Source organism: Helianthus annuus, chromosome 2 (assembly GCF_002127325.2).
Source record: "Helianthus annuus cultivar XRQ/B chromosome 2, HanXRQr2.0-SUNRISE, whole genome shotgun sequence".
In the NCBI taxonomy this organism is placed as follows: Eukaryota; Viridiplantae; Streptophyta; class Magnoliopsida; order Asterales; family Asteraceae; genus Helianthus; species Helianthus annuus.
The window spans coordinates 53,093,190-53,120,682 of record NC_035434.2 but is presented as its reverse complement, the minus strand read 5'-3'; the positions used below and the strand labels follow the sequence as shown (position 1 = coordinate 53,120,682).

General features: G+C 36.9%; 3 protein-coding genes across 37 annotated transcripts; 2 read left to right on the top strand and 1 right to left on the bottom strand.

Annotated features, from left to right (window-relative positions):
• Nucleotides 1-13,721: 13,721 nt before the first annotated feature.
• LOC110917080 (plasma membrane ATPase-like) lies at nucleotides 13,722-19,921 on the bottom strand. Of its 35 annotated transcripts, none has more exons than XR_004887183.1 (9): nucleotides 19,502-19,919; nucleotides 19,357-19,394; nucleotides 18,850-18,909; nucleotides 18,451-18,768; nucleotides 18,299-18,379; nucleotides 18,003-18,173; nucleotides 17,565-17,686; nucleotides 16,541-16,633; nucleotides 13,722-14,010 (listed from the first exon to the last, which is right to left on the bottom strand). XR_004887183.1 is itself a non-coding variant. In XM_022161694.2 (6 exons), the coding sequence occupies exons 3-6, from the start codon at nucleotides 18,314-18,316 to the stop codon at nucleotides 13,960-13,962; spliced, it is 333 nt and encodes a 110-aa protein (XP_022017386.1). In that variant the 5' UTR covers nucleotides 18,317-18,768; nucleotides 19,357-19,394; nucleotides 19,502-19,920; the 3' UTR covers nucleotides 13,722-13,959. The 35 variants fall into 35 exon arrangements, 1 of the variants encoding a protein (XP_022017386.1); XR_004887167.1 differs by lacking the exon at nucleotides 13,722-14,010 and adding an exon at nucleotides 15,566-15,982 and having other exon boundaries at nucleotides 17,565-17,700; nucleotides 18,003-18,176; XR_002580329.2 differs by lacking the exon at nucleotides 13,722-14,010 and adding an exon at nucleotides 15,566-15,991 and having other exon boundaries at nucleotides 18,003-18,176.
• A 666-nt stretch (nucleotides 19,922-20,587) lies between these two features.
• On the top strand, nucleotides 20,588-23,504 carry LOC110892035. Its single transcript, XM_022139418.1, has 3 exons — nucleotides 20,588-20,639; nucleotides 20,967-21,025; nucleotides 21,507-23,504. Exons 1-3 carry the CDS (start codon nucleotides 20,588-20,590, stop codon nucleotides 23,502-23,504), a joined length of 2,109 nt encoding a protein of 702 aa, XP_021995110.1.
• A 269-nt stretch (nucleotides 23,505-23,773) lies between these two features.
• On the top strand, nucleotides 23,774-25,939 carry LOC110904094. Its single transcript, XM_022149908.2, has 9 exons — nucleotides 23,774-24,028; nucleotides 24,099-24,176; nucleotides 24,282-24,362; nucleotides 24,437-24,505; nucleotides 24,594-24,883; nucleotides 24,978-25,166; nucleotides 25,263-25,419; nucleotides 25,522-25,617; nucleotides 25,701-25,939. The coding sequence occupies exons 1-9, from the start codon at nucleotides 23,879-23,881 to the stop codon at nucleotides 25,806-25,808; spliced, it is 1,218 nt and encodes a 405-aa protein (XP_022005600.1). The 5' UTR covers nucleotides 23,774-23,878; the 3' UTR covers nucleotides 25,809-25,939.
• The last annotated feature ends 1,554 nt before the right edge of the window (nucleotides 25,940-27,493 follow it).

Sequence of the window (27,493 nt, the reverse complement as noted above, 5' to 3'; positions counted from 1 at the left end):
GAGGTCGTGCAGGATTCTGGGCAGGGTTTTGTGCATGGTTTTGAGCAGGCTGATTCTGATTAGGAGCAAAACGGCAGGTATTCGCAAGATGACCAGATTTACCACAATTATTGCAGATACGGCATTGCAACTGTGGCTGGTGGTGGCTATTACATCTATTGCACAGAGGTGCATTACCAGCATACTGCCTCTTGGCAGCAGGTTGTGCAACCTGATTCTGCGCTGCCTGATTAGGAGCAGCCTGATTAGTCTGAGTAGTGACAGCAAAATTCTTGGAAGCCTTACGCTTCCTCGATTTCTTAGAAGACTCACCAGCCTTCTTGCCCTTACTCTCCTTGGTGCTATCAGACTGTTTCTGCTTTTTGTCACCCTTCCTGTGGAGTTTACCCTTCTTGTTCTGGGATTCAGTAAGGGTAGCAGCTAGCTCAATGGCCTGTCGGACGGTAGTAGGATGGCTGCCAGTGACAATATCCTGAACAGGATCTGGCAAACCGTCGATCTACCTCTCAATAGCCTTATCTAAAGGCGTGACCATAGTCGGACAAAGCAAGCTTAACTCCTTATATCTGTCAGTGTAAGCCCGGTGTTCACCACTGACTTGCTTCAGATCATTAAACTCATCTTCTAGTGCCTTCTGCTCATGTCGAGGACATAATTCTCTTATCATGAGAGCCCTGAGTTCCTCCCAAGTTTGACCCAAAGCAACATCTGCACCTCGATCTCTCATTACCCCATTCCACCAGGTAAGAGCCCTCTTTTGAAACACACTTGAAGCAAACTCGACCTTACGATTGTTCGGACACTGAACATGGCGAAATGTTGGCTCTCAAGACTCTCAAACCACTGGAGAAGCCCTGTTGCTCCTTCAGTCCCACTAAACTTGAGCGGTTTAGCCGAGTTAAACTGTTTAAAGTTGCACGGAGCAGGTGCATTAACATTGTTATTGGTGGCTTGGTTTATTTGAGTTATGAGACCAGGTAGCATAGCAGCCATCTGCTGTGCTATAATAGCTGCCAGTTCGGCATCAAGTTGAGGAACGTTACGTCGAGGAGGCATTCTAAAAGAGGAAACATGAGAGAAAACGAGTGAGATGATGTGATAAATAATGAGATACCAATAAAATCGACAAAAAGCAAGGAAGGTGGTCATTTGTTCGTTACCACAAAGCAAACAAACAACACACAGTGACAAATCAGACTAAATGAGTCATAATAATGTATCACCGAAGACATGCTCGCCTATAAGTGAACACTCACCCCAAGAGTTCCCAGGTAAGAGTGACTGGTCCGATACTGCGGATTTGTACGAACACTCTAGCCTTAGACAGAAAACTCAGGGTACAGGCATTCACCCTTCCAGTTTGCACGTGTTCACATTATTTAGACCCAAAACTTTGACGAGAATTTGAAAAATTTGGAAGGCACGAGGCCAAAAGAAATCATCTAAGGGTAGATGATTGATTTCAAAATCATTTTGGAAAATTATGTTCAAGTTTTGGTAATCACCTAAGGATAGGTGACAGGTATTGTTTTAAGATCTAAACACAAGTAAACTTGTGTTAGGGTCCTAGAAAGTTATAGTCTAGGTCAAAGCATTACTAATAACCTAATTCCCTATAACCATTGGCTCTGATACCAACTCTTCTGTCACACCCCGGCCGCGGTAAAACAACGAAAGCCACGGCGGAAACGCTGGGGAGGTGAGTCGCGACAGAATTATTGTTTCAACAACCATGGCAAATAAAGTTTTGTATTATTAAAATTTAGGTTACATTGTCTTTGAGTTCAACTAAAACTACATAATAACTGTCTTTTAAGTCACTAAGGCCCGAGTCCGCCTAAGTGAAGCACAAACACCATCATGCCTTAGCACCTGAAACACATGTAAAAATACGTACGTCAGCATAAAAATGCCTGTGAGATACATAGATTTTGTTTAATGCAGATTCATGACTTATGGTTTGAAAAATGTTTAACAAAATGTAGTCATGAACCTTGTAAAATGTTTTCCTTTGTAAAACCATGTGAAAATCAATGAAAATCAAATGATGATGAAATGATAATGCATGGTTAAATAAATAACCAAGTATAAATGAGTTTTGTATAAAATGTGTAATGTGTAAAACAATGTCGTGTCCTTGTAAAAATGTTTCATGCCTTGTCTAAGTGATTTAGATAACGGAACAATGTATAATACAATAAAAGCACTTATATATATAGGAAGTACCATCGGCGTATCCACCATGCTTTTATCATATAATGCATAGCCCCGTTACATAAGTCACTTATCAATAAACAACAAAATGTCATGTTAAATGTCAAAATGTTTATGTATAAACCATGTCTAATGTCATGTGTATCATGTATAACCAATGGAATGCATAGCAAGTAGGAAATCATCTACTTAAACTATGTGAGAAATGTCAATGTGAAACAAATGTCATGTATGGTGAATAACTAGAAGCTACTCAACCCCATAGTAAATGTACAAAACAATGTTTTTGAATAAACCTAAGTTTAAATCAAATGTTATGTTTTGTAGAAAAACAATGCTTTATGATTACAAACATTTATGTAGTAATGTTAATCGCATACATTCAAGCCTTGCGACTGTGGCGACAAACCCTTAAACGAATTAAAGGTTTATCTAAATTATGTAGTCGGATTCTGTCATTCCCAACTTCCAAACAAACCTAGGAAGTCGGAAACGGGAGTTGTCAATTCCTATGGTACCATTACATAAGTCCGAGCGGCGTGGCTAATGTTAATGAATGTATTATTGTCCCGATTTAACATACCAAATGTCATAACCAATGTAGCATGTGAAAACCATGTACTAGGAATGCTAAGTAAACATGCCTAGTAGAAATGTTCATGTAAAACAATGTGCTAGCATGTTAAGTAAACATACATAGCAGAAATGTCATGTAAAACAATGTGTTCCATATGCTAAGTAAACATATGCAACAAATGTGTAACAAATCAATGTGCTAGCATGCTTAACATACATAGCAAAACACAATTGAAAGCATGTACTATCAATGTACTAAGTGCTTTTGACCCGTTTCGACCCATTATGGTAACATAAGCCACTATAATGCGTCGTTAGCGTAAAACTAGGTTCGGATGGTTAACTATGTGCTATGCGAAGTCTTACATGCCCAATTATCCCTAAACATGTTACTAAATCAGATTACTTGTCAAAAATATGTTCACATAGGCAAAATACGGATTTTAGCTTCAAAAGGGCATTTTGGTCATTTCCTATGGGCATACAAGCTAACAAGCATATGCCTAACCAATCCTATGTGATCATAAGGTAGAACCTCTGAGGTTATTCCCTATGCAACTATGATCACTAACTAAGCTTGGTTGGATCCTAAAGATCGACCAACCGGGTCGGGTTTGAAAGTCTAAGCAGTTGTTTAGACGGCTTAACTCACGACCCTAAACAAGCACTAAACTAATAGTGTCGAGTTAAACATGTCAAAACATGTTTAACCTACTAATTTGGTATCAAAACAAAGTGTTTTGATACCCTAAAGTAGTTCCGTTGCAAAATGCGTGCTAAAACGCATTTTGACCGAAACTTTGACTCGACACTACAATTAGCTAACGTGGTAATCAGCGGCTATAATCGCGAAGGATTATAACTATCGTGATTACAATCACGTTTCAAAGTTCAATAGAACTTTGACTTGACCAATTGATGGTCAAAGCTGAAAGTCAAACTGTTGGCCAAACGTTTGACTTTCTGCAATACATAAGGAAAAAGCAATAAAAAGAATGAAGAAGCTCACTTAGGGTCCTTGCTATCTTTTCTACAAAGAAGACAAAGTCCCAAATCAGCTTAGAGAGCTTCCAAGCAGATGAGAAGGAGAGAAATGATGAATGAGCAAGGAATGAAGTGAACTTGGATGGCTATTTATAGTTGTGTTGATGCTCTAGGATCATCACAAGTGTTTTGTTTAGCCAGTATGCAATAAATCATAACCATACATGTGTTAAAGCCAGCTAATATTACTTGGGAATGTGTTAACTTGGCTACCACACAAAGAAATTGCCAAAAACAGCCCCTGAAGTATCAACAGTTTGCTAAAATTGAGTTTCTGGTCGCTGGGCTGCTCAGGCGCCCCGCGTAAGAGTTGGGGGTAGGCTTACGCGCCCCGCCTAAGCTCCCCAGATCAGCAAACTTTGAAAATTTACAGTTTTGGTCCCTGCATGAAATCGAGTCCATTTCAGGCCTTTTTGGCCCCCGTTAAGCCATTTTCAAGGCTCTACAAGGTCAATAAAGTTTAGAGGACTCAAAATATGCTTGGAACATTCTCGGATGTCGGCTCGTTTTGTCGTACAGTCGCGTTGTTCGTTAAATTACGACGAAACTCAAACGGATATGAAAACGAACCAAATTAAGCGACGAATGGAATTTTTGCATACCGATCACTAAAATAAAAATATTTTAGTGTGTACAAAAATTTTGGATGCCCAGATGTGGCCAGAACGTAAGATATGCGCGAAAATGCAAACTTACGCCATTTTGACACTTTTTGTCCCTGTAAGATCATGTAAGCATGTTTTCGCACACCGAACCTATCAAAGCTTATTTCTAAGCCATGATTAGGTTATATATGGTATGTTTAACTTATGATCAAGTCCCGGAATGTACGTTGCCTTACGATACGGCAGACTTTTGCAAGATGACGCAAATAGTCCCTGAGAGCGAATAAACTTGTTGTTGCCATACCAAAGCCTTTAAAACTTATTCCTAAGTTATATAATGGTTATTTAAGGTATGTTAAGTTTATGATGATGTTCCGGAGTGTTTGTCGCATTAAACTGATTATGTTTACGTATCAGTTCGCGTATAACTTTCAAGAAAGCGATATAGAGTTCAAAATTGATCAAAAATCAACATGGGCACAAAACCAAAAATAAATGACAACCATTGGGATCAAAACACACTGTTTTATTAATATTGTATTGTTCAGAGTCTGTAGAATGATATCACAAGCACAGATATCACAGTCTCCCCTACTTCAGGAAATTTCGTCCCGAAATTTATTTAGAGGAAACTTGTGAGAATAGATGCGGATATTTCGCTTTCATCTGATCTTCACGTTCCCAAGTAAACTCTGGGCCACGTTTAGATTCCAGCGAACTTTGACCAATTTAATCCGCTTGCCCTTCAACTGTTTAAATGAACGGTCCACTATCTCCACAGGTTTCTCAACAAAATGCATCGTGTTATCAACACGAATTTCATCAAGTGGTATGTGGAGGTTATCATCAGCTAAACACTTTCTGAGGTTGGACACGTGGAATGTTGGATGAACATTTCCAAGTTCAGGAGGTAGCTCAAGTCTGTAGGCTACTTTTCTGACTCTTTCAACGATCTTAAATGGTCCAACATAACGAGGTGCAAGTTTTACTTTCTTCCCAAATCTAATCACACCTTTCCAAGGGGATACCTTGAGTAGGACGTTATCGCCAACTTGGAATTCTAAGGGCTTGCGTCGTCGATCTGCGTAACACTTCTGACGGCTTCTAGCTGTCTGAAGGTTATCACGAATCTTCTTGACCTTATCTGTAGTCTCCAGAATGAGTTCAGGTCCAGTAAGCTGAGCTTCACCTATCTCATTCCAGCAGACCGGTGAATGACATTTTTGACCGTATAAAGCTTCGAAAGGAGCCATATTGATGCTAGAGTGATAACTATTGTTGTAGCAGAATTCGATCAAAGGTAGATGCGAATCCCAACTACCACCAAAATCAATCACACATGCTCTAAGCATATCCTCCAGTGTCTGGATTGTACTCTCAGATTGACCATCTGTCTGCGGATGGTATGCTGAGCTCAAATGAAGTTGGGTACCCATGGCAGATTGCATGGTTCTCCAAAAGCGAGACGAGAATCGAGCATCTCTGTCAGATATAATGTTCAAAGGAACACCATGTCGAGATACAATCTCATCAACATAAATCTTGGCAAGCTTGTCAGCAGATAGATCCTCACGGATCGGCAAGAAATGTGTTGAATTTGTAAGACGATCAACAACAACCCAAATGGCGTCATGACCCTTTTTAGTGCGCGGTAACTTGGTAATGAGATCCATAGAAATGTTTTCCCATTTTCAAACCGGAATCTCTGGTTGCTCCAATAATCCAGAGGGATGTTGATGTTCTGCCTTAACCTTGAGACAAGTAAGGCATTTGGAAACATATAAGGCTATGTCTTTCTTCATACCCGACCACCAATACTGGGTCCAAAGATCCTTATACATTTTATCTGCACCAGGATGAATTGAATAACGAGACTTATAAGCTTCATCCATAAGCAAGGCGCGAAGGTCGTCTATATTTGGGACCCACAAACGACCCATGAAATAGAAAATCCTAAAGTCTCTCAGTTCAAGCTCAGGATTGGTATGACACGGTAACTCCTTACCCATCAAGTCTTGTGTAACACAAGCATGTTGAGCCTGAATTATGCGAGTATGAATGTCAGATCGAACCTGAACACAGTGAAGCTTGACATGTTCCTTACGACTCAATGCGTCAGCCACAACATTCGCCTTACCAGGATGGTAGCGAATTTCGCAATCGTAGTCGTTTAGGAGTTCCACCCAACGTCGTTGCCTCATGTTTAGTTCTTTCTGATTGAAGATATGTTGGAGACTTTTGTGGTCAGTAAACACTACACACTTAGTACCATACAGGTAGTGTCTCCAGATTTTGAGAGCAAAGACTACTGCACCTAACTCAAGATCATGAGTGGTGTAGTTTTTCTCGTGTACCTTTAGCTGTCTTGATGCATAGGCTATAACTTTGTTTCTTTGCATAAGAACGCAACCAAGACCTAAATTGGATGCATCACAGTACACGACAAAGTCGTCGTTACCCTCGGGCAGAGATAGAATAGTGCATCACAAAGCTTCTGTTTCAAGGTCTGGAAAGCTTCTTCCTGTTTGGATCCCCACTCAAAAGGTTTGCTTTTCTGAGTTAAAGCAGTGAGAGGAACCGCAATCTTGGAGAAGTTTTCAATGAAACGGCGGTAATAACCCGCTAGACCAAGAAATGAACGAACCTCGGTAGGAGTAGTAGGAGTATCCCAATCCTTAATCGCACTGATTTTGGCGGGATCTACATGTATACCTTGTTCGTTGACTATGTGCCCCAAAAATTGAACTTCCTTAAGCCAGAATTCGCACTTGGAGAATTTGGCGAAAAGCTGTTCTTTCTTTAGGAGCTCCATTGTAAGACGGAGATGCTGTTCATGATCAGCTCGAGTCTTAGAATAAATCAGAATATCATCAATGAAGACGATGATGAACTTGTCCAAATAAGGCTTGCAAACCCTATTCATCAAGTCCATGAAAACAGCAGGAGCATTTGTTAAACCGAAAGGCATAACAGTGAACTCATAATGACCGTAACGCGTACGAAAAGCTGTCTTGGGAATATCTTCTTCGAGAACTCGAAGTTGATGGTACCAAGAACGTAGGTCAATCTTCGAAAAGCAAGTAGTACCCTAAAGCTGATCAAAGAGATCATCAATGCGAGGTAGGGGATATCGATTCTTGATGGTAAGCTTGTTAAGCTCTCAGTAATCGATACACATCCTGAATTATCCATCTTTGTTTTTCACAAATAGGACATGAGCGCCCCAAGGGGAAAAGCTTGAACGGATGAATCCTTTGTCAGATAGCTCCTGAAGCTGCTTAGATAACTCTTGCATCTCATACGGTGCAAGACGATAAGGTGACTTAGCAATGGGATTTGCACCAGGCACAAGATCAATGCGGAACTCAACTTGGTGCACAATAGGGATATATTGGATAGTCTTACCCTTGCCTTTATCCTCTACAACATGTGCTAAGAAAGCAACATATTTCTTGCGTAGATATTTGCGGGCTTGGGTACAGGACATAAGCTTAAGACCACTGACGGGTTTCTCCCCACGAACTTCTAAGATCTCACCAGTCGATAGTGGTATACGGACCAACTTCTCAAAACATACCACCTCAGCATGGTACTTTGATAACCAATCCATTCCTACTATAACATCGAAGCTCCCGAGTTGCATTGGTGTGAGATCAATAGGGAAAAGATGGTTATTGAGATTCAACTGGCAATTTCGAAGAACAGAGTCGAGGATAACAGGTTCACCACTAGCTACTTCTACTGTCAAGGGCTTTCCAAGTTTTGTTCTAGTCATCGCAAGTAAAGGCTCAAATGCTAAGGACACAAAGCTCTTATCGGCACCTGAATCAAATAGAACAGAAGCAGGATGGTTGTTAACAAGGAACGTACCGTTCACCACTTCGTTATCTGCACACGCCTCATTGGCATTCAAGTTAAAAGCTCTACCACGAGCCGACGCCTAATTTGCGTTTGCCAACCTCGGGCAGTTGTTCCTGTAGTGGGTCAGATCCCCATAGTTGAAACATGAACCAGGCGGAAAATGAGGTCGTGCAGGATTCTGGGCAGGGTTTTGTGCATGGTTTTGAGCAGGCTGATTCTGATTAGGAGCAAAACGGCAGGTATTCGCAAGATGACCAGATTTACCACAATTATTGCAGATACGGCATTGCAACTGTGGCTGGTGGTGGCTATTACATCTATTGCACAGAGGTGCATTACCAGCATACTGCCTCTTGGCAGCAGGTTGTGCAACCTGATTCTGCGCTGCCTGATTAGGAGCAGCCTGATTAGTCTGAGTAGTGACAGCAAAATTCTTGGAAGCCTTACGCTTCCTCGATTTCTTAGAAGACTCACCAGCCTTCTTGCCCTTACTCTCCTTGGTGCTATCAGACTGTTTCTGCTTTTTGTCACCCTTCCTGTGGAGTTTACCTTTCTTGTTCTGGGATTCAGTAAGGGTAGCAGCTAGCTCAATGGCCTGTCGGACGGTAGTAGGATGGCTGCCAGTGACAATATCCTGAACAGGATCTGGCAAACCGTCGATCTACCTCTCAATAGCCTTATCTAAAGGCGTGACCATAGTCGGACAAAGCAAGCTTAACTCCTCATATCTGTCAGTGTAAGCCCGGTGTTCACCACTGACTTGCTTCAGATCATTAAACTCATCTTCTAGTGCCTTCTGCTCATGTCGAGGACAGAATTCTCTCATCATGAGAGCCCTGAGTTCCTCCCAAGTTTGACCCAAAGCAACATCTGCACCTCGATCTCTCATTACCCCATTCCACCAGGTAAGAGCCCTCTTTTGAAACACACTTGAAGCAAACTCGACCTTACGATTGTTCGGACACTGAACATGGCGAAATGTTGGCTCTCAAGACTCTCAAACCACTGGAGAAGCCCTGTTGCTCCTTCAGTACCACTAAACTTGAGCGGTTTAGCCGAGTTAAACTGTTTAAAGTTGCACGGAGCAGGTGTATTAACATTGTTATTGGTGGCTTGGTTTATTTGAGTTATGAGACCAGGTAGCATAGCAGCCATCTGCTGTGCTATAATAGCTGCCAGTTCGGCATCAAGTTGAGGAACGTTATGTCGAGGAGGCATTCTAAAAGAGGAAACATGAGAGAAAACGAGTGAGATGATGTGATAAATAATGAGATACCAATAAAATCGACAAAAAGCAAGGAAGGTGGTCATTTGTTCGTTACCACAAAGCAAACAAACAACACACAGTGACAAATCAAACTAAATGAGTCATAATAATGTATCACTGAAGACATGCTCGCCTATAAGTGAACACTCACCCCAAGAGTTCCCAGGTAAGAGTGACCGGTCCGATACTGCGGATTTGTACGAACACTCTAGCCTTAGACAGAAAACTCAGGGTATAGGCATTCACCCTTCCAGTTTGCACGTGTTCACATTATTTAGACCCAAAACTTTGACGAGAATTTGAAAAATTTGGAAGGCACGAGGCCAAAAGAAATCATCTAAGGGTAGATGATTGATTTCAAAATCATTTTGGAAAATTATGTTCAAGTTTTGGTAATCACCTAAGGATAGGTGACAGGTATTGTTTTAAGATCTAAACACAAGTAAACTTGTGTTAGGGTCCTAGAAAGTTATAGTCTAGGTCAAAGCATTACTAATAACCTAATTCCATATAACCATTGGCTCTGATACCAACTCTTCTGTCACACCCCGGCCGCGGTAAAACAACGAAAGCCACGGCGGAAACGCTGGGGAGGTGAGTCGCGACAGAATTATTGTTTCAACAACCATGGCAAATAAAGTTTTGTATTATTAAAATTTAGGTTACATTGTCTTTGAGTTCAACTAAAACTACATAATAACTGTCTTTTAAGTCACTAAGGCCCGAGTCCGCCTAAGTGAAGCACAAACACCATCATGCCTTAGCACCTGAAACACATGTAAAAATAGGTACGTCAGCATAAAAATGCCTGTGAGATATATAGATTTTGTTTAATGCAGATTCATGACTTATGGTTTGAAAAATGTTTAACAAAATGTAGTCATGAACCTTGTAAAATGTTTTCCTTTGTAAAACCATGTGAAAATCAATGAAAATCAAATGATGATGAAATGATAATGCATGGTTAAATAAATAACCAAGTATAAATGAGTTTTGTATAAAATGTGTAATGTGTAAAACAATGTCGTGTCCTTGTAAAAATGTTTCATGCCTTGTCTAAGTGATTTAGATAACGGAACAATGTATAATACAATAAAAGCACTTATATATATAGGAAGTACCATCGGCGTATCCACCATGCTTTTATCATATAATGCATAGCCCCGTTACATAAGTCACTTATCAATAAACAATAAAATGTCATGTTAAATGTCAAAATGTTTATGTATAAACCATGTCTAATGTCATGTGTATCATGTATAACCAATGGAATGCATAGCAAGTAGGAAATCATCTACTTAAACTATGTGAGAAATGTCAATGTGAAACAAATGTCATGTATGGTGAATAACTAGAAGCTACTCAACCCCATAGTAAATGTACAAAACAATGTTTTTGAATAAACCTAAGTTTAAATCAAATGTTATGTTTTGTAGAAAAACAATGCTTTATGATTACAAACATTTATGTAGTAATGTTAATCGCATACATTCAAGCCTTGCGACTGTGGCGACAAACCCTTAAACGAATTAAAGGTTTATCTAAATTATGTAGTCGGATTCTGTCATTCCCAACTTCCAAACAAACCTAGGAAGTCGGAAACGGGAGTTGTCAATTCCTATGGTACCATTACATAAGTCCGAGCGGCGTGGCTAATGTTAATGAATGTATTATTGTCCCGATTTAACATACCAAATGTCATAACCAATGTAGCATGTGAAAACCATGTACTAGGAATGCTAAGTAAACATGCCTAGTAGAAATGTTCATGTAAAACAATGTGCTAGCATGTTAAGTAAACATACATAGCAGAAATGTCATGTAAAACAATGTGTTCCATATGCTAAGTAAACATATGCAACAAATGTGTAACAAATCAATGTGCTAGCATGCTTAGCATACATAGCAAAACACAATTGAAAGCATGTACTATAAATGTACTAGGTAAAACTAGCATGTTTGTGTCATAAAAGCATGAAATGCATGAAAGTAACACGTATGTACATATGTATCACCCCAAAGTATTTGAAAACGGTAAAAGAGGGGAACTATGTACTCACTTGGGATTGCTAATTAGTCTTGAGAATAAGACCAATTTAAGCTCCAAGTATCACGGAATCAACCGGCACCTAGTATAGGTAACTATGTTAATAGTCGGCTCCTAAATAGGGAGATAGGATAGAATGAGGTTCTATAAATCAAATGAGTAATTGAACTCATATAGTATGATCTAATAGGCCCTACATTCTGATTGGAAAGTCTACCTAAGTGCTTTTGACCCGTTTCGACCCATTATGGTAACATAAGCCACTATAATGCGTCGTTAGCGTAAAACTAGGTTCGGATGGTTAACTATGTGCTATGCGAAGTCTTACATGCCCAATTATCCCTAAACATGTTACTAAATCAGATTACTTGTCAAAAATATGTTCACATAGGCAAAATACGGATTTTAGCTTCAAAAGGGCATTTTGGTCATTTCCTATGGGCATACAAGCTAACAAGCATATGCCTAACCAATCCTATGTGATCATAAGGTAGAACCTCTGAGGTTATTCCCTATGCAACTATGATCACTAACTAAGCTTGGTTGGATCCTAAAGATCGACCAACCGGGTCGAGTTTGAAAGTCTAAGCAGTTGTTTAGACGGCTTAACTCACGACCCTAAACAAGCACTAAACTAATAGTGTCGAGTTAAACATGTCAAAACATGTTTAACCTACTAATTTGGTATCAAAACAATGTGTTTTGATACCCTAAAGTAGTTCCATTGCAAAATGCGTGCTAAAACGCATTTTGACCGAAACTTTGACTCGACACTACAACTAGCTAACGTGGTAATCAGCGGCTATAATCACGAAGGATTATAACTATCGTGATTACAATCACGTTTCAAAGTTCAATAGAACTTTGACTTGACCAATTGATGGTCAAAGCCGAAAGTCAAACTGTTGGCCAAACGTTTGACTTTCTGCACTACAGAAGGAAAAAGCAATAAAAAGAATGAAGAAGCTCACTTAGGGTCCTTGCTATCTTTTCTACAAAGAAGACAAAGTCCCAAATCAGCTTAGAGAGCTTCCAAGCAGATGAGAAGGAGAGAAATGATGAATGAGCAAGGAATGAAATGAACTTGGATGGCTATTTATAGTTGTGTTGATACTCTAGGATCATCACAAGTGTTTTGTTTAGCCAGTAAGCAATAAATCACAACCATACATGTGTTAAAGCCAGCTAATATTACTTGGGAATGTGTTAACTTGGCTACCACACAAAGAAAATGCCAAAAACAGCCCCTGAAGTATCAACAGTTTGCTAAAATTGAGTTTCTGGTCGCTGGGCTGCTCAGGCGCCCCGCGTAAGAGTTGGGGGTAGGCTTACGCGCCCCGCCTGAGCTCCCCAGATCAGCAAACTTTGAAAATTTACAGTTTTGGTCCCTGCATGAAATCGAGTCCATTTCAGGCCTTTTTGGCCCCCGTTAAGCCATTTTCAAGGCTCTACAAGGTCAATAAAGTTTAGAGGACTCAAAATATGCTTGGAACATTCTCGGATGTCGGCTCGTTTTGTCGTACAGTCGCGTTGTTCGTTAAATTACGACGAAACTCAAACGGATATGAAAACGAACCAAATTAAGCGACGAATGGAATTTTTGCATGCCGATCACTAAAATAAAAATATTTTAGTGTGTACAAAAATTTTGGGTGGCCAGAACGTAAGATATGCGCGAAAATGCAAACTTACGCCATTTTTGACACTTTTAGTCCCTGTAAGATCATGTAAGCATGTTTTCGCACACCGAACCTATCAAAGCTTATTTCTAAGCCATGATTAGGTTATATATGGTATGTTTCACTTATGATCAAGTCCCGGACTGTACGTTGCCTTACGATACGGCAGACTTTTGCAAGATGACGCAAATAGTCCCTGAGAGCGAATAAACTTGTTTTTGCCATACCAAAGCCTTTAAAACTTATTCCTAAGTTATGTAATGGTTATTTAAGGTATGTTAAGTTTATGATGATGTTCCGGAGTGTTTGTCACATTAAACTGATTACGTTTACGTATCAGTTCGCGTATAACTTTCCAGAAAGCGATATAGAGTTCAAAATTGATCAAAAATCAACATGGGCACAAAACCAAACATAAATGACAACCATTGGGATCAAAACACATTGTTTTATTAATATTGTATTGTTCAGAGTCTGTAGAATGATATCACAAGCACAGATATCACAATTTTCGACGTACAACTTATTTAAAACATAAATTTAGAGTTTAGAGTCTAAACACAACCACAACCACAATATAGTTGTCTTGATCCTTATGGATTTAAATACACACGGTCCCCAATGAGTTTCAAAAGTTGTCAAAAACATTAATTAACACGACACGCATCAACTAACTACCGGAAGATATACCAAAATACCGAAGCTGGATTCATGTACCTGAAGAACACGTTAAAATCAAGTGTCAACACAAAGGCCGGTGAGTTCACAAATTCTAATTGTAAACAATTTATTTAAGGAAAACTTTCTTATAATGAGTTTTATATCAAAATATCCATATATAATTAAGAAAGTCAATTTTATTTCCTTCTCAAAAATCCAAGGGTCAGTTCTTTAATCGCAAGCGTTTTCTCTAAAAACCTTTGACACAAACATCTTCCCGAGATATATATATATATATATATATGTATATATATATATATATATATTTATAGGGTAGTGTTCCAGCGTAAACAACCTCCCAAGAGTGAACTGCGTGAACAGATATGGACCCTTGATTTCCTTTTTAGTTGTTAAGGGTAGGATTGTAATTATATAAAGTTAGATTTAAATCATTATTTTAATAATTAAATTAATTTACAACTTTCCTAATTTAAATTTATTATCCACATTATGTTTATTTATTAATAAGATAATATCAAAACAAACAACAAATCACCAGATTTCAATTTTTATTTTTATTTCAGATTTCATCACCAGAATTCAAATTTTGATTTTTAAGATCCATGTAACCTTCATCTTTCAACGGTATACACATGTGTACTTGGATATAAATAGAACAGTACACATGTGTACTCAGCATCGTACATATGTGTGCAGTAATTCACAGGTGTACATCAACATTCAATATTAAAAAATTCTGAGATATCACAAAAACAGACGATATACACATGTGTACATCGCATTAAAAAGAGAGCAAAATCAAAATACACATGTGTACATCGCATTTAAACAAATAATTATTTGAATAATTGAAATAAGTTACATCTTTCCTAATCCTTGATTTGATTTGTGAGAGATTTATGCAATCAATTTAAGATTGAAATTACACATATACCCATTTTTGTATTTAATTAAATGGAAAAAATTATCCAAATAATTACCATCATGACACTCATTTCAATCTCAAGATCATAAAAATAAAGGGACCAGATCAGTTCACGCAGTTCACACTTGGGATTTTGTCCTCGTTTGAACCTAATCCTATATATATATATATATATACTAGTCGTTTACCCGCGCGATGCGGCGGGAAACATATCACTTAGGTTGGTAAGTTTAGGGCTATGTACAGGGCGGTTCGGTTTTGAGCCATAACCAAAACCAAATTCGCAATGCAAAGGAAAAAACACAACACTTGTTCGTAATTCTAAGGGTGTGCATGAGAAGGTTCAGTTCAGTTGGGTCATAACTAAAATTTAAATTTTCAGTTAAGGTACTTCAAAACCGGTCATGAGATTTAAAGAGTTTTAAAAAATGTAAACAAACCGAACTGCGCCAAGCCAACAAAAACACAACCATAAGCTCAAAACTAATCAAACCAATCCGCCTATAATTTCTGAACTATATTTAACATTCAAAGGTATATACAACAAAATTCTAAAATTAAATTTTCTTATGCTAAGTGTTTACTTGCGACAGTCGTGTATTGAAGAACCAAAACAAAATAGTGGGGTCCCTTTTTTGCTAAGCCATGAAAATCTAGCCAACAAAATAGAGCAAGTATATACATATAAGCAAGTGGTGTCCCTTTCAACTCAAGACCTAGGCGATGTCTAAAAGTACGAAAAGTTGCAAAATAAGTTTAAGTAAAGTTACAAAATATGTTTAAGTAAGCTCTAAATACACTGTGTAAACATAAAAATTGACATTTTATAACCCAATTTACTTATTGCATATACTATAAGTAACCCCAAAATATATCAACCGAAAAGTCAATTTTCTTAAGTTAGTTCTTTTAACAACAGAATCTGAGCAAGTGGTAATGCCCTCCCTCGTTGGGTCATCATCTGGTGAGCAAGTGGTAATGCCCTTCTGACCAAATCCACCACCTAATTTGGGTCATCATCTGATGATGAGCAAGGGGTAATGACCTTCTGACCAAATCCACCACCTAATTTGGTGGCAAAGACTGCATAAACTAACAAAAGAAGATAAGATAAAGCTCTAATAGCTGATGAAGCTTATCTTGGATGGTGGAAAATCCCACATATTCTAGTGGAGCTTATCTTGGAGATCAATGAAGTTTTTATAGCTCGCCTTTTCGAATTAGGATGGTATGTTAACCAATTTATTTCATATTAACTTTCACTCCAGATATAAGCTTCATTTGGCATAAAAATCAATATAAATATCATTCTTTTCCTAAACTTGAAGCCTAAGCTAGCAGCATCACTAAAATGGGCCCATCACAAGTGAAGCCAAAGGTTCAAAATATGAGCATCATTAGTAATAATTAATAGTTACCCAATTGGCCAGGACTTCAATTATGTATAAAATTAAATATAATAATTGGTTCAAAACTGCCAAACCACAAAAACTTCAAACCAGTCGGTTTCGTTTGTCATTTTTTAAAACCATAGTTAGCGGCCCGACCAAGAATTTTCATCAAAACTGTCCTAACTGGGCATTGAACACCCCTAACTTATAGCCTAGTCACAGTATTTTGCCAAATGCATGAACTAAATACCTTGGAGTACTTCAATCTGTTGTGAAACTGAGCTGGCATCAGTGCCAATGACCAAGCGGATCTGTTGTATCGGGTATCAATATGTGTTTCTATCTGTCAAAGTTTAAGAAATAAACATAGAAGAGAGTAAGAAAAAGATAGATCAGTTCTTGTCACAAATATTTGAGGAACTAAACACCTAGTGACACCCGCGCTTCGCTCCGTGGGCGGGCCAAAAATTATTGAAAAAATTAAATGGAAAGCCAGACGCAATCGTAACAGGGAACTTATGTACATGAAAAGTTCAACAAGAAACCCGTCAACATGTGAATAAACACCTTGGTTTAAAAAAGCAGGAAGCGCACAAAAGCGATGAGGTCTAAAACCGATTTTTAAAAAGCGAAGCGCAAAAGCCGTGAGCTTTTCGTACGCAAAGCGAAAAGTGATTATATAATTTATTTTATATATCCCATAAGTGTTTAGCATCCAATACCTATGATTTAGCTATAATTAAGCTTTATATATGTTTTAAAATGAAAAAAAAAACCATAAATGTACAGCATAAAAAGCCTGTTGTACAAGACTCAGAAGCATAGTAACACCCCATGTACAAACAGCGTGCGCCTCAGCTGCGCCTTAGGTCGATTTTCACTCTAAAAAGCGCGCCTCAGCTGCGCTTCTTGTACATCGTGCACCTCATGTCACACAAGGCCATCGCCTTGTACAACAGGCTTTGCGCTTAAGCGCACTTAAGGCGCGCTTTTTTAAACCAAGATAAACACTTGTTCTCTCTCTCTCTCTCTCTCTCTCTCTCTCTCTCTATTTCTATGCAATGTGTGTTTGTTCAATCGACGGGTTCGTTCAAGAAGTGAAATTATATTTAAGGTTTTTGAGAGAGGGAGATAGAGAACAAAGGAAGTGAAAGGGTTTGAATTTTGAAAGCACTCCAGTGCTTCCAGCTGCTCATAGCTGTAAGTTCTAATAATTTAATACGAAATGAAACAAAGGCTCAGTAGTAAAATTTGTAGTTTAAATTAAAACATACTTTTTTCGCTAATCAATGTGTCACTGTTTTGTGTTAAAGCTATCATCAGTAAGTTGTTTCCAAAATTCTGGACTCCCGAAGTCACTATCAGTCACAAGAAGTTGAGCTGATGTCACATCCAGCTGCAAACACAATACTAAGCATCTCATTTCAACAAAGATATAAAAGAAGTGATGAAGCAAATACGAACAAATTGACTGACATCTACAAAAAATGACGAAAACAGCAAATTTGCCTATGAACGGGTCATCTTTTTACACTACAAAAAACAAAATTGATGTCTCGACTCTCGAAAGCTTCATAAAGTTTCGGTTTTTTGGTTTCAAAGTCGGTTTCCATCAAACTCATGTAAGTTGACAAGAAACAAATGTACCACAACAAACAGAAGAGACTTTACTTTCGTTATAAATGTTGTTATATAAATATAAATAAACTCACCAGCTGAACTATAAAAAAGGCGGTGAGGAGTAAAAGCCCAGGGCGTTCAACAAACAACCAGTTTCGTGATCTTGTAACGAAAATGAGTGCCTGGCTGATGATGCTGACTTGGAGATAAAGAGCTGATATAAGCTCAAATTCTTCGTCTCTGATCGATTTCACACCAAATTTCTACTAAAAATGAACAATAAGTTATATCGTTAATTACAACTCAACGGTACACATGTTTTGACCCATTTACATATGCATGGGTCGATTTGGGGAATCTTTTATTTAAAGGAGTCAAACAGGTCAACCTGGGTCATTTTGACCATCTCCTGTCATTCTGCATATATGCTTTCGCTCTTGTAGTTTCCTCACAATCTCGTATTTGTGTTCTGCATTCGATTAGTAGCAAGCAAAAGTTTCAGCATTTAATTACTAATATATTTGTCTGACAGAGACTGACCGCTTTGTTGATTCGGACGACAACTGAGTAAGTGTACACGACCAGGTTGACCAGACTTGACTTGATTTTCTCAACCGTTCAGTTCGCCACTTCCACGGAACCGAATAGTCTGAGCCGAGCCATTGGCTCCCTGCGACCTCGATGGCGGTTTTTATGTCGGCACCGGATATAAATTCTAAAGCTCCGACAAAGAATGATCTACAATTTTTAAACCAAACAAAGGGATCTCGCACCAGACGGGATATGAACCTGTAGACAACTTGAGAAGTCTGAAATCAACCCTGTATCGTCACCATGAACCATCACCATCACCCCAATCTGTAAACAATACATTTATATTCAAAACTTAAACCATACAACTAATCATTTTTATCGAATCTATGAAAAAGGATCGGTTACCGTGGCTCGAACTTCATGTGCAGTTGCAGCTCCAATCTTCTTATCTATTTTTTAAGTATTCTGCACTTGTTGAATTATGAATTATCCAGTTATATTTAAGGTTGCTCGTATCTATGTTTACAATATGAGTATGTATGGCTTCTCCAAAACAAAAAACTCTTAGGGACCACCACATCCAAAGTGAGTTTGTTATCTTCTGGTTTGTTTTACCCAAAATTATAGACCACGTATATGAGTTTAGTAAAACGAACATGATAACACTGAAATCCCTGTGTGGCCCTTTGTACACAAATAATAAGTATGTGGGTTCTTAAAAACCACTCAATCAAAGCACCATACAGAGAATGCAGTTTTTTTTTTGTTCTTCACCCCATGGAAAAAAAAAACTAAAAAATGGTGTGGTGGGTTTTTATCTGGGTTGTTTTGTTCAAGATCTGAAAATGTTCATGATCTAAAAAAACAAAATGAAATAAATCATAAAAAAGGACTATGAAATTGAACGCTTACTATCTCCTTGAACAGAATCTCCAAAGCAAAGAGCAAATCTGGGCAGAATAAAATAGAACAAAATTAGGGTTTGAAAGTTTAATGAAATTAAGAAAATATGCATGAACCAATGTTGTTGCCTAATGATGAACATCAAACATTAAACCTCAAAAAGTTGGTTTCACGGCTCGAACCCTAACCGCCGCCATCACTGTCCATCTTCAGAGGTTCCACCACCGCAGCTTCGTCGCATACCTCTTCCTTGACACGACGATCGTCATCTCTAGAACCAGAGAAGGGACAAAGATAGAGTGTCGCAGAAACCAAGGAGGAGATGTGAGATCTGAAAGTGTATTCGTGGTTGGTTTTTGTTCAGATCTGAAAATGTTTAGGGCTTTTGAAATTCAAAAGGCCGCCCAAAAGATTTAAGGGTGTTTAAAAGCCAGGAAATCCATTTTTGCATTAGAACATTGTACATCATTCGATCTGGGAGAAACCCTAGATCTCGAATCGCCATTGAGAGAGACAGAGTGAGAGCAGAGGATGAGATCTAGAAACCCTAGTCACGAAATGGTGTCCGCGTGTTTGGTTTGTGTGAAAGGGTATAAGTGGAAAGTGAAGTTTTCTGGTGCTTAAAAGACTTGTACATCATGCTTTAGGGGTGTTTTAAGAAAATTCCAATGACCTTAAGAAGTCCTTTGGATATGTATATTATATATAGTATAGATATATATATATATATGTATATATCTGTGTGTGTATATATTACATTTCTGCATCAAGTTTTCAGATTCATAGGGTTGCAAGGCCTTTGAGCTATATACTAACAATAAGGGTGTAACCAATGCTAGACAATCACAGAATATCAATTCATCGTTTGACTTGACACGGAGCTACCGGTCACGACGGGGTTGTCAACTCGATAGATATATCTACAATTCGTCGCATACCGGTATTAATGATTAAATGGCTAAATTCGCGCAAAGTGCCACTCAATGGGTCACTTATGGTGCCTGACTTATGAACAATATATATATATATCCTACTAAAATGATAAATTTAATATTTTGCGTTGTACGAATTCCCCGAAGTCCCCACCTAAACGCACTACTAGAAAAGACATTATTTTAGGCGTTTCAATATTACATTTTGAGCGTTTTATCATTTAACACCGCCCAAAATATTACTTTTTCATATTCCTAACAATGTTTCGCCCAAAAAAACAAAAGAATAGCCTAAAAAAGTACACAATATGGGCGAACTTCAGTGGAGCCCAAAGAAATCAATTATTTGGGCGAAGACTTGTAAGTGCAGCCCAAAATAACAGTTTTTTTAAGCGAAAATTAATGTGGCTCAAAAAAAGCATGTTATATAAATAGAAAAAACCCTAATAAATCCAAAGCAGTTACTTCAATTCATGCATCTCTCGATTAATGATTCTTCTCCATCAAAGTCTTACCATCAATTTCTTTGATTCTTTCAACTTATTGATTTAATTCTATTGTTCATTCAATTCAATCATTCCATTAACAAAGGTATATAGAGTTTCATCATATTATCGTTTATATATTTACTCATTCTTGAATTCTTTTATGATCACTAATTGATTATATGTTGCTATTAATTTGTAGATAAAAATTGTACGCATACTTCGAAACATTTCTCTTCAATATTCTATCAAGCCTTAAAGGTATGTAATTTTGGTTTTATCAATAATGTATTCTATTTTTATTTAAATATTTGTGTATAACAAAAGCAATATTAGTCTAACATTTTGTGTATAATATTTCTAATATAGATATGTATGATATGTGTGCATAGAAGATAACCCTTTATAGTATACCCGTCCAAAATTTATCTAATAGAGATAAATTTTGGATTGTCCCCGTTTGGGACTGCTTTTTAAATATTTTATCTCATTAGGATGTGTATGTATTTTAACTTGTTAACTTTTTAAGAAAAAAATTGGCAGTATTTCCCCTACTCCTTCGGGTTTGTGGTTTATCCGCATACTTGGGGAGTTGAGGGGAAACGCTGCCGATTTTTTCTTAAATAGTTTTCACGTTAAAATATATACATGTGAGATAGATTATTTAAAAAGTGGGTTAGGATCCACCGCCTAATTGCATACTTAATTGCATATCACTTATTTGATTATTTTATTTTTTCAGATGGAAGGTAGAGAATATTGGATGTACAATAGTAGCGTCGTGCGTACTTCCGAAATATATACGAAAGGCGTTTCTACTTTTCTTAAGGTTGCTGAAGCGAATCGGAGGAATGTTGGCTCCAAAGAGATTTGGTGTCCTTGTATGAGTTGTAAAACTTTTCAAAAATTCGGAAATATTCGTGATATAGAGTATCATTTGCTTGCAAATGGTTTTATGCCTAATTACACTTGTTGGTCAAAACATGGGGAATCACGGATTGATGGTGCCACAACATCGACTAATATAGACAATGAGGATAATGAAAATCTCTTATATGATGGCAATTTAAACGTTGATGATTTAAATGATGACGATTTAAATGGTGACGACTTAACAGATGACACTTTAAATGATAAAAACTTAGATGACATGTTTAAGGATTTAGAGAATGATATCGACGATGATGATTATATAAAATTACAACATCTAATTGAAGATGCACAAAAACCATTATACAGCGATTGTGAGATTTCAAAACTTGAAGCTGTGTTGAAGTTATTTAACTTGAAAGCAAAAAACAGATGGAGCGATACAAGTTTCACAGATCTATTAGTTGTTTTGCATGAAATACTTCCGAAAGATAACGAGTTACCAATTTCATTTTACCAAGCCAAGAAAATGATGAATCCAATGGGATTGGAAGTGGAAAGAATACATGCATGCCCGAATGATTGCATCTTGTATAGAAATGAGTATGAGAGCAGTCATAAATGTGTTGTATGTGACGAATCTAGGTACAAGAGAAAAAGTAAAACTGGTGAATATCATAATGATGTGACGAAAAATGGACCACCGGCCAAAGTAATGTGGTATTTCCCAATTATACCAAGACTAAAACGATTATTTTCAAACGAGAAAGAAGCAAAACTGTTACGTTGGCATTCTGATGAGCGTATAAAAGATGGGAAATTAAGACATGTGGCAGATTCGATTCAATGGAGAAATTTTGATAGGAAATTTCCAGAATTCGGTAATGAGGCTAGGAACATAAGGTTTGGGCTTAGTTCCGATGGATTCAATCCTTTCGGAAACGCTAGTAGTGGTCATAGTACATGGCCGGTTCTTCTTTGCATCTACAATCTTCCACCGTGGTTATGCATGAAACGAAAATACATAATGATGTCGTTGTTGATTCAGGGTCCGAAACAACCTGGTAATAAGATTGATACTTATTTGTCCCCTCTGATTGATGACCTAAAAACTTTATGGAGTTCTGGAGCAGATGTGTATGATGCTTACAAGAAGGAATATTTTAAATTGAGTGCCATGATTTTTTGCACCATAAATGATTTCCCAGCGTACGCTAATTTATCAGGATATAGTACGAAAGGTAAAAAAGCTTGTCCTGTTTGTGAAGACGAGACAAGTTCGGTGTGGTTAAATAATTGCAGAAAAACGGTATACATGGGACACCGAAGGTTCCTTCCGCGTGGTCACAATTATCGGTTTAACACAAAGGACTTTAATGGAAGTACCGAGACTGGAAAAGCACCCAAGAATTTTGATGCATTTTCACGAGTTACAAATCTAGAAACCGTGTTGGGAAAAAGAACTCGTGTAAAGCAAGGTGTTAATTGGAAAAGAAGATCAATCTTTTGGGACTTACCATACTGGAGACATTTACAAGTTAGGCATTGTCTAGATGTTATGCATATCGAGAAAAATGTATGTGATAGCTTGATAGGATTATTATTAGACATTCCCGGAAAAACTAAAGATGGTATCAATGTTCGTAAAGATATGGAAGAAATGGGAATACGTAAAGAGCTTGCTCCTGTTGATAAAGGTAATCGTATTTATCTGCCACCTGCGTGTTATACAATGTCAAAGGAAGAGAAAACAAAGTTTTGTACGTGTTTACACAATATTAAAGTTCCATCTTGCTACTCTGCAAACATTGGAAGGTTGGTGTCGATGAAAGACCGTAAATTAATCGTAAATAACTTAAAGAAAACATAAAATCGTAAATAGCACTATGACCTGATTTCGAAATATAATTTTTCCTATTCATCTCTATTTGATCGTTAATAATTATATGGGAAAATATTTTTTTGTTCTCTGTTTGTTGTATGATGCTTGTATTTGTTGTAAAAGGGTGTAATTAAAAAGGTTTTAAACTAATATTTTTTGAAAAGGAGGTATAAAAAGTAAAGATGATGGTGCATTTAGCCACACCCTTGTTATATATATGATATTTGTTTTAAAAATGTAAAATTGTTTTGTAGGAACCCACCTTTTGTGAGTTGTTATACACGCATCCTTCCAAAAGAGAAAAGATAGTTGGTACAGCATATCTTCATCCTAATTCGACTAGGATTATACATAACGGGCCAATGTCTGATGGTTATGTGAAAATCGAAGTAATTGAAATATATCCCGAATACAAGAAAACGTCGCTTCCTGAACTTTCATGCTACGAGGAACTTGAAGATTATGGTGATGCCATTGGTCATTTCATTCAGTGGCCACTTTCTTCTATAAAGGTTGTTTAATGTATGAATTATATATTACTTTCTTTTACATTTACCTTCTAATATGTTTGTTAAACTGTAGCTTTCAAACATAGAGGCAACTCATCATCTTCCAACCATGATACAACCAGCTCATGAAAACACATGTTATTCACCAGAGGTTAGGAGTCTTGTTTGGGTCTCGGGTCGGGTTACTCGCGTTCGGGTAGTATATTATGTAGATTATTTTTGTTTTATATGATAACAATTTCATTTGCTTTTATAGTTTGAGGATGTCACCGAACAATATCAAGTTCATGAAAATCATCAAATTGATATGACAATGGTCGAAAATGTTAGCGATGAGGTAATCATGTACAAACGTTTAGATTGATGAGGTAATAAAATCAATCAACTAATAGTATGTTTATAATTATGTAGTTTCTATTTGGCCCGCATGATGTTTCAACTGAACATGACGTTGACGGATCAGAAGAACTGGATATGATGGTAATCGAAAACTCAAATATGCTATATATGTTTGTGTGTGTATATGTAACTACCATTTTTATGAAAATTTGTTTGTTAAATAATGTAGTTTTCGGAACCTGTTGAACAAACTCAAGCTTCAACGATGTCAAAGGAACAAAAAAGAATACAAGAGGCCTTGTGGAATATAGAACATTTGCGCCCTAAAAGTATAAAATCATTGGCCGAACGATTAAGAAAACACTATGGCGGCGAGATGAGCATTCAACTTAAGTGTCCTACTGGGATGTATCCCACTACCGATTCCGGTCACTCATATGACTACGTCGAATATGAGGGGGTGTTGCAGTTTTTAGCAAACGGATTGCTTGATGCCAGCTTCATACATTGGTGTCAAATGTAAGTTATATTATAATTATCATCTCTGACATCTATATTTTATTTTTAAATATGGTTAAGTATTTTAACATTCTGTTTATTTTCTTGAGATTAGGTTTTTATATAATCACATGCGGTCAAAAAAAGAGAACGCAAAAGGAAAAACTCGTGTTGCCTACTTCAATACCCAATACATCACCGGGAAAGAATGTGAGAAAAATCTGGCAAGTGTTAAAGAACACTTAGTCGAGGTCTACAAACTTCACAAGGACAAAAAGTATTTTCTCGCTCCATTTTTCTACGGGTAATGTATATTATTGTATTTTAATGTGTTATATTTATTTTTTTAATTTTATTATTGATCTTTTATAATGACTATAGCTTAATTACTTTTTTGAAGTGGTCATTGGGTGTTGTTTATTGTGTCCCCTTCGGACCGAAAAGGTTGGATTTTGGATTCAGTGTCGATTAGAGCCGAAAAGAATAAAAATCATTATCCTCTAACAAAAGCAATTGAAACTACCTTTGGAAGTCAATTTACATGGAAGATGGCAAAGGTATGTTAACCATATATATATATATATATATATATATATATATTGTATTTTATAAAATTAAAAGATTATTTTATTAATGCATTTTCATTTGATTCAATGTAGTGTATGCAACAAGATGGCTCTTGGGAGTGTGGATATTTGGTAATAAGAAACATGTTCAACTTTGTTCTCCAAAAGCAATATGATTTTCCGAAAAAGGTAAGTGTTGTATTTAATTTACATATTTTGAATCAATTCTACATGTTTGAATCAATCTTATTTTGTTTACTTGTTTTTTTCAGATTTGGAACGACACAAGAGATGTCACTGAAGCGGAAATCGATGAGTTGGTTAAGAACATCATGACTCGGTTTTTCAGAGAAGTGTTTAATGATACCACCAAGAAATAGTATCGTGTTTGAACAATTTTTGTAAGATATGTCCGCTATCAAACATGTTTGGGATATATCTGTTTAGGTTTGTTGATGAAACACGTTTGTGATGTTTGTTTGGATGTTTAATGTAATTTTGGTTTCATTTATATGGATTTGTCTTTGTTTTTTACAAATTTTTGGGTGGCTGCATTTATTGAGAAATTCTTGGCATTCAACAGGGGTTTGGTTTTATAGAGCATTGTAAAAAGAACTTTTTTGAGCATTTTAAAGGGTTTTTTTTGAGCGTTTATGGTTTAAGTAATTCAGCCTTTTAGGAAAGTCTTTTCGGGCGTTTTGGGATTTATTTTAAGTGATTTATGGAAGGTTTTTTGGGGTGTTTCCATGTTTTTTTGGGCAGTTTTGAGCAGGCTTTTTATGGCTCCTTTTTAGGCGTTTTATCTACAGTATGGGCGAGTTAATAAACGCTCAGAATGAGTCCTTTGTTTTTTCCAGCCACTATTGTTTGGGCGTTCGTAAATCTACAGAAAACTGCTCAAAATCAATGTTTTGAACGCTCAAAGAAATAATTTTTGTAGTAGTGACGTAAGCATATTCTGATACTTACTCTCTTGAGATCAAGCAAATCCGTCACAACTTAGATTTAAACATTTTTAAATCTATACGGTCGTTTTACCCCAAACACCATAATCCTTCCCATTTCTCCCCGAAACAAATTTATATTCAATCAAACCCGTTTCTCCCCGAAACATATTTATATCAGTCAATCCTGTTTCTCCCTGAAACATATTTATATCAATCAAATCTTGTTTCTCCCCGAAACATATTTATATTCAATCAATCACAAAACCATATTTTTTCTCAAAAACATAACATATCATTTCCAAACCATATTTTCCACAAAAATATATTTATAATTTTTTCAAAGGCATATTTTATACAAAAAACGTATAATTATCCTTTTAAAGGTGTGTTCTTCCGCCAAAACGTTATACAAAACAGTAAAAAGAGGGGTTAAGATCTTTGCGACTTAACGATTTTATTGGTGACCCTGATTATGTTATATCCATTATCACACACATTTATATACAATATATCTACGATTTGCGCTTCGTAACATATTTACAAAAACGACAACACATCATCAAATATCGTAATACATGTATTTCATCAACTTATATATTTTATCATTTTTTAGCATTTATACATGAAATAACTCATCAAGTTAACCTATGTATCATTCTCATGCTCGATAAATAAGTTGTATATTAACGTGACATTTAACAATATTATCGTATTAACCGCACAAGTGTACATGCATAGTCTTAACTCCTACTATCATGTCAACACTTAACATATGACATTACAGATACTCATATCCACATATTACATGATAACACACAAAGTTGATCCTTGAACAACCCATTTTCGCGTACATTGAAATATGCGTATTTTAACGTTGCGGTAACGTTTTCGGGCGTCGGAAGTCACATATGACTAGCCAAACACCATAGATACTTAATATAAGTTAAAAAAATATCAGTTTACAACCTGATCTATAACACTTTTGCAAAAATCACTTTAAAAGCCGATTTTTACCATTTTTAACGCATAGTCTTGTACTGAATTTTACCATCATCATCCCAAGTCATCACGACTTAATATTTTAGCATAACACATGTTATTTACTGAGTAAAATGGTA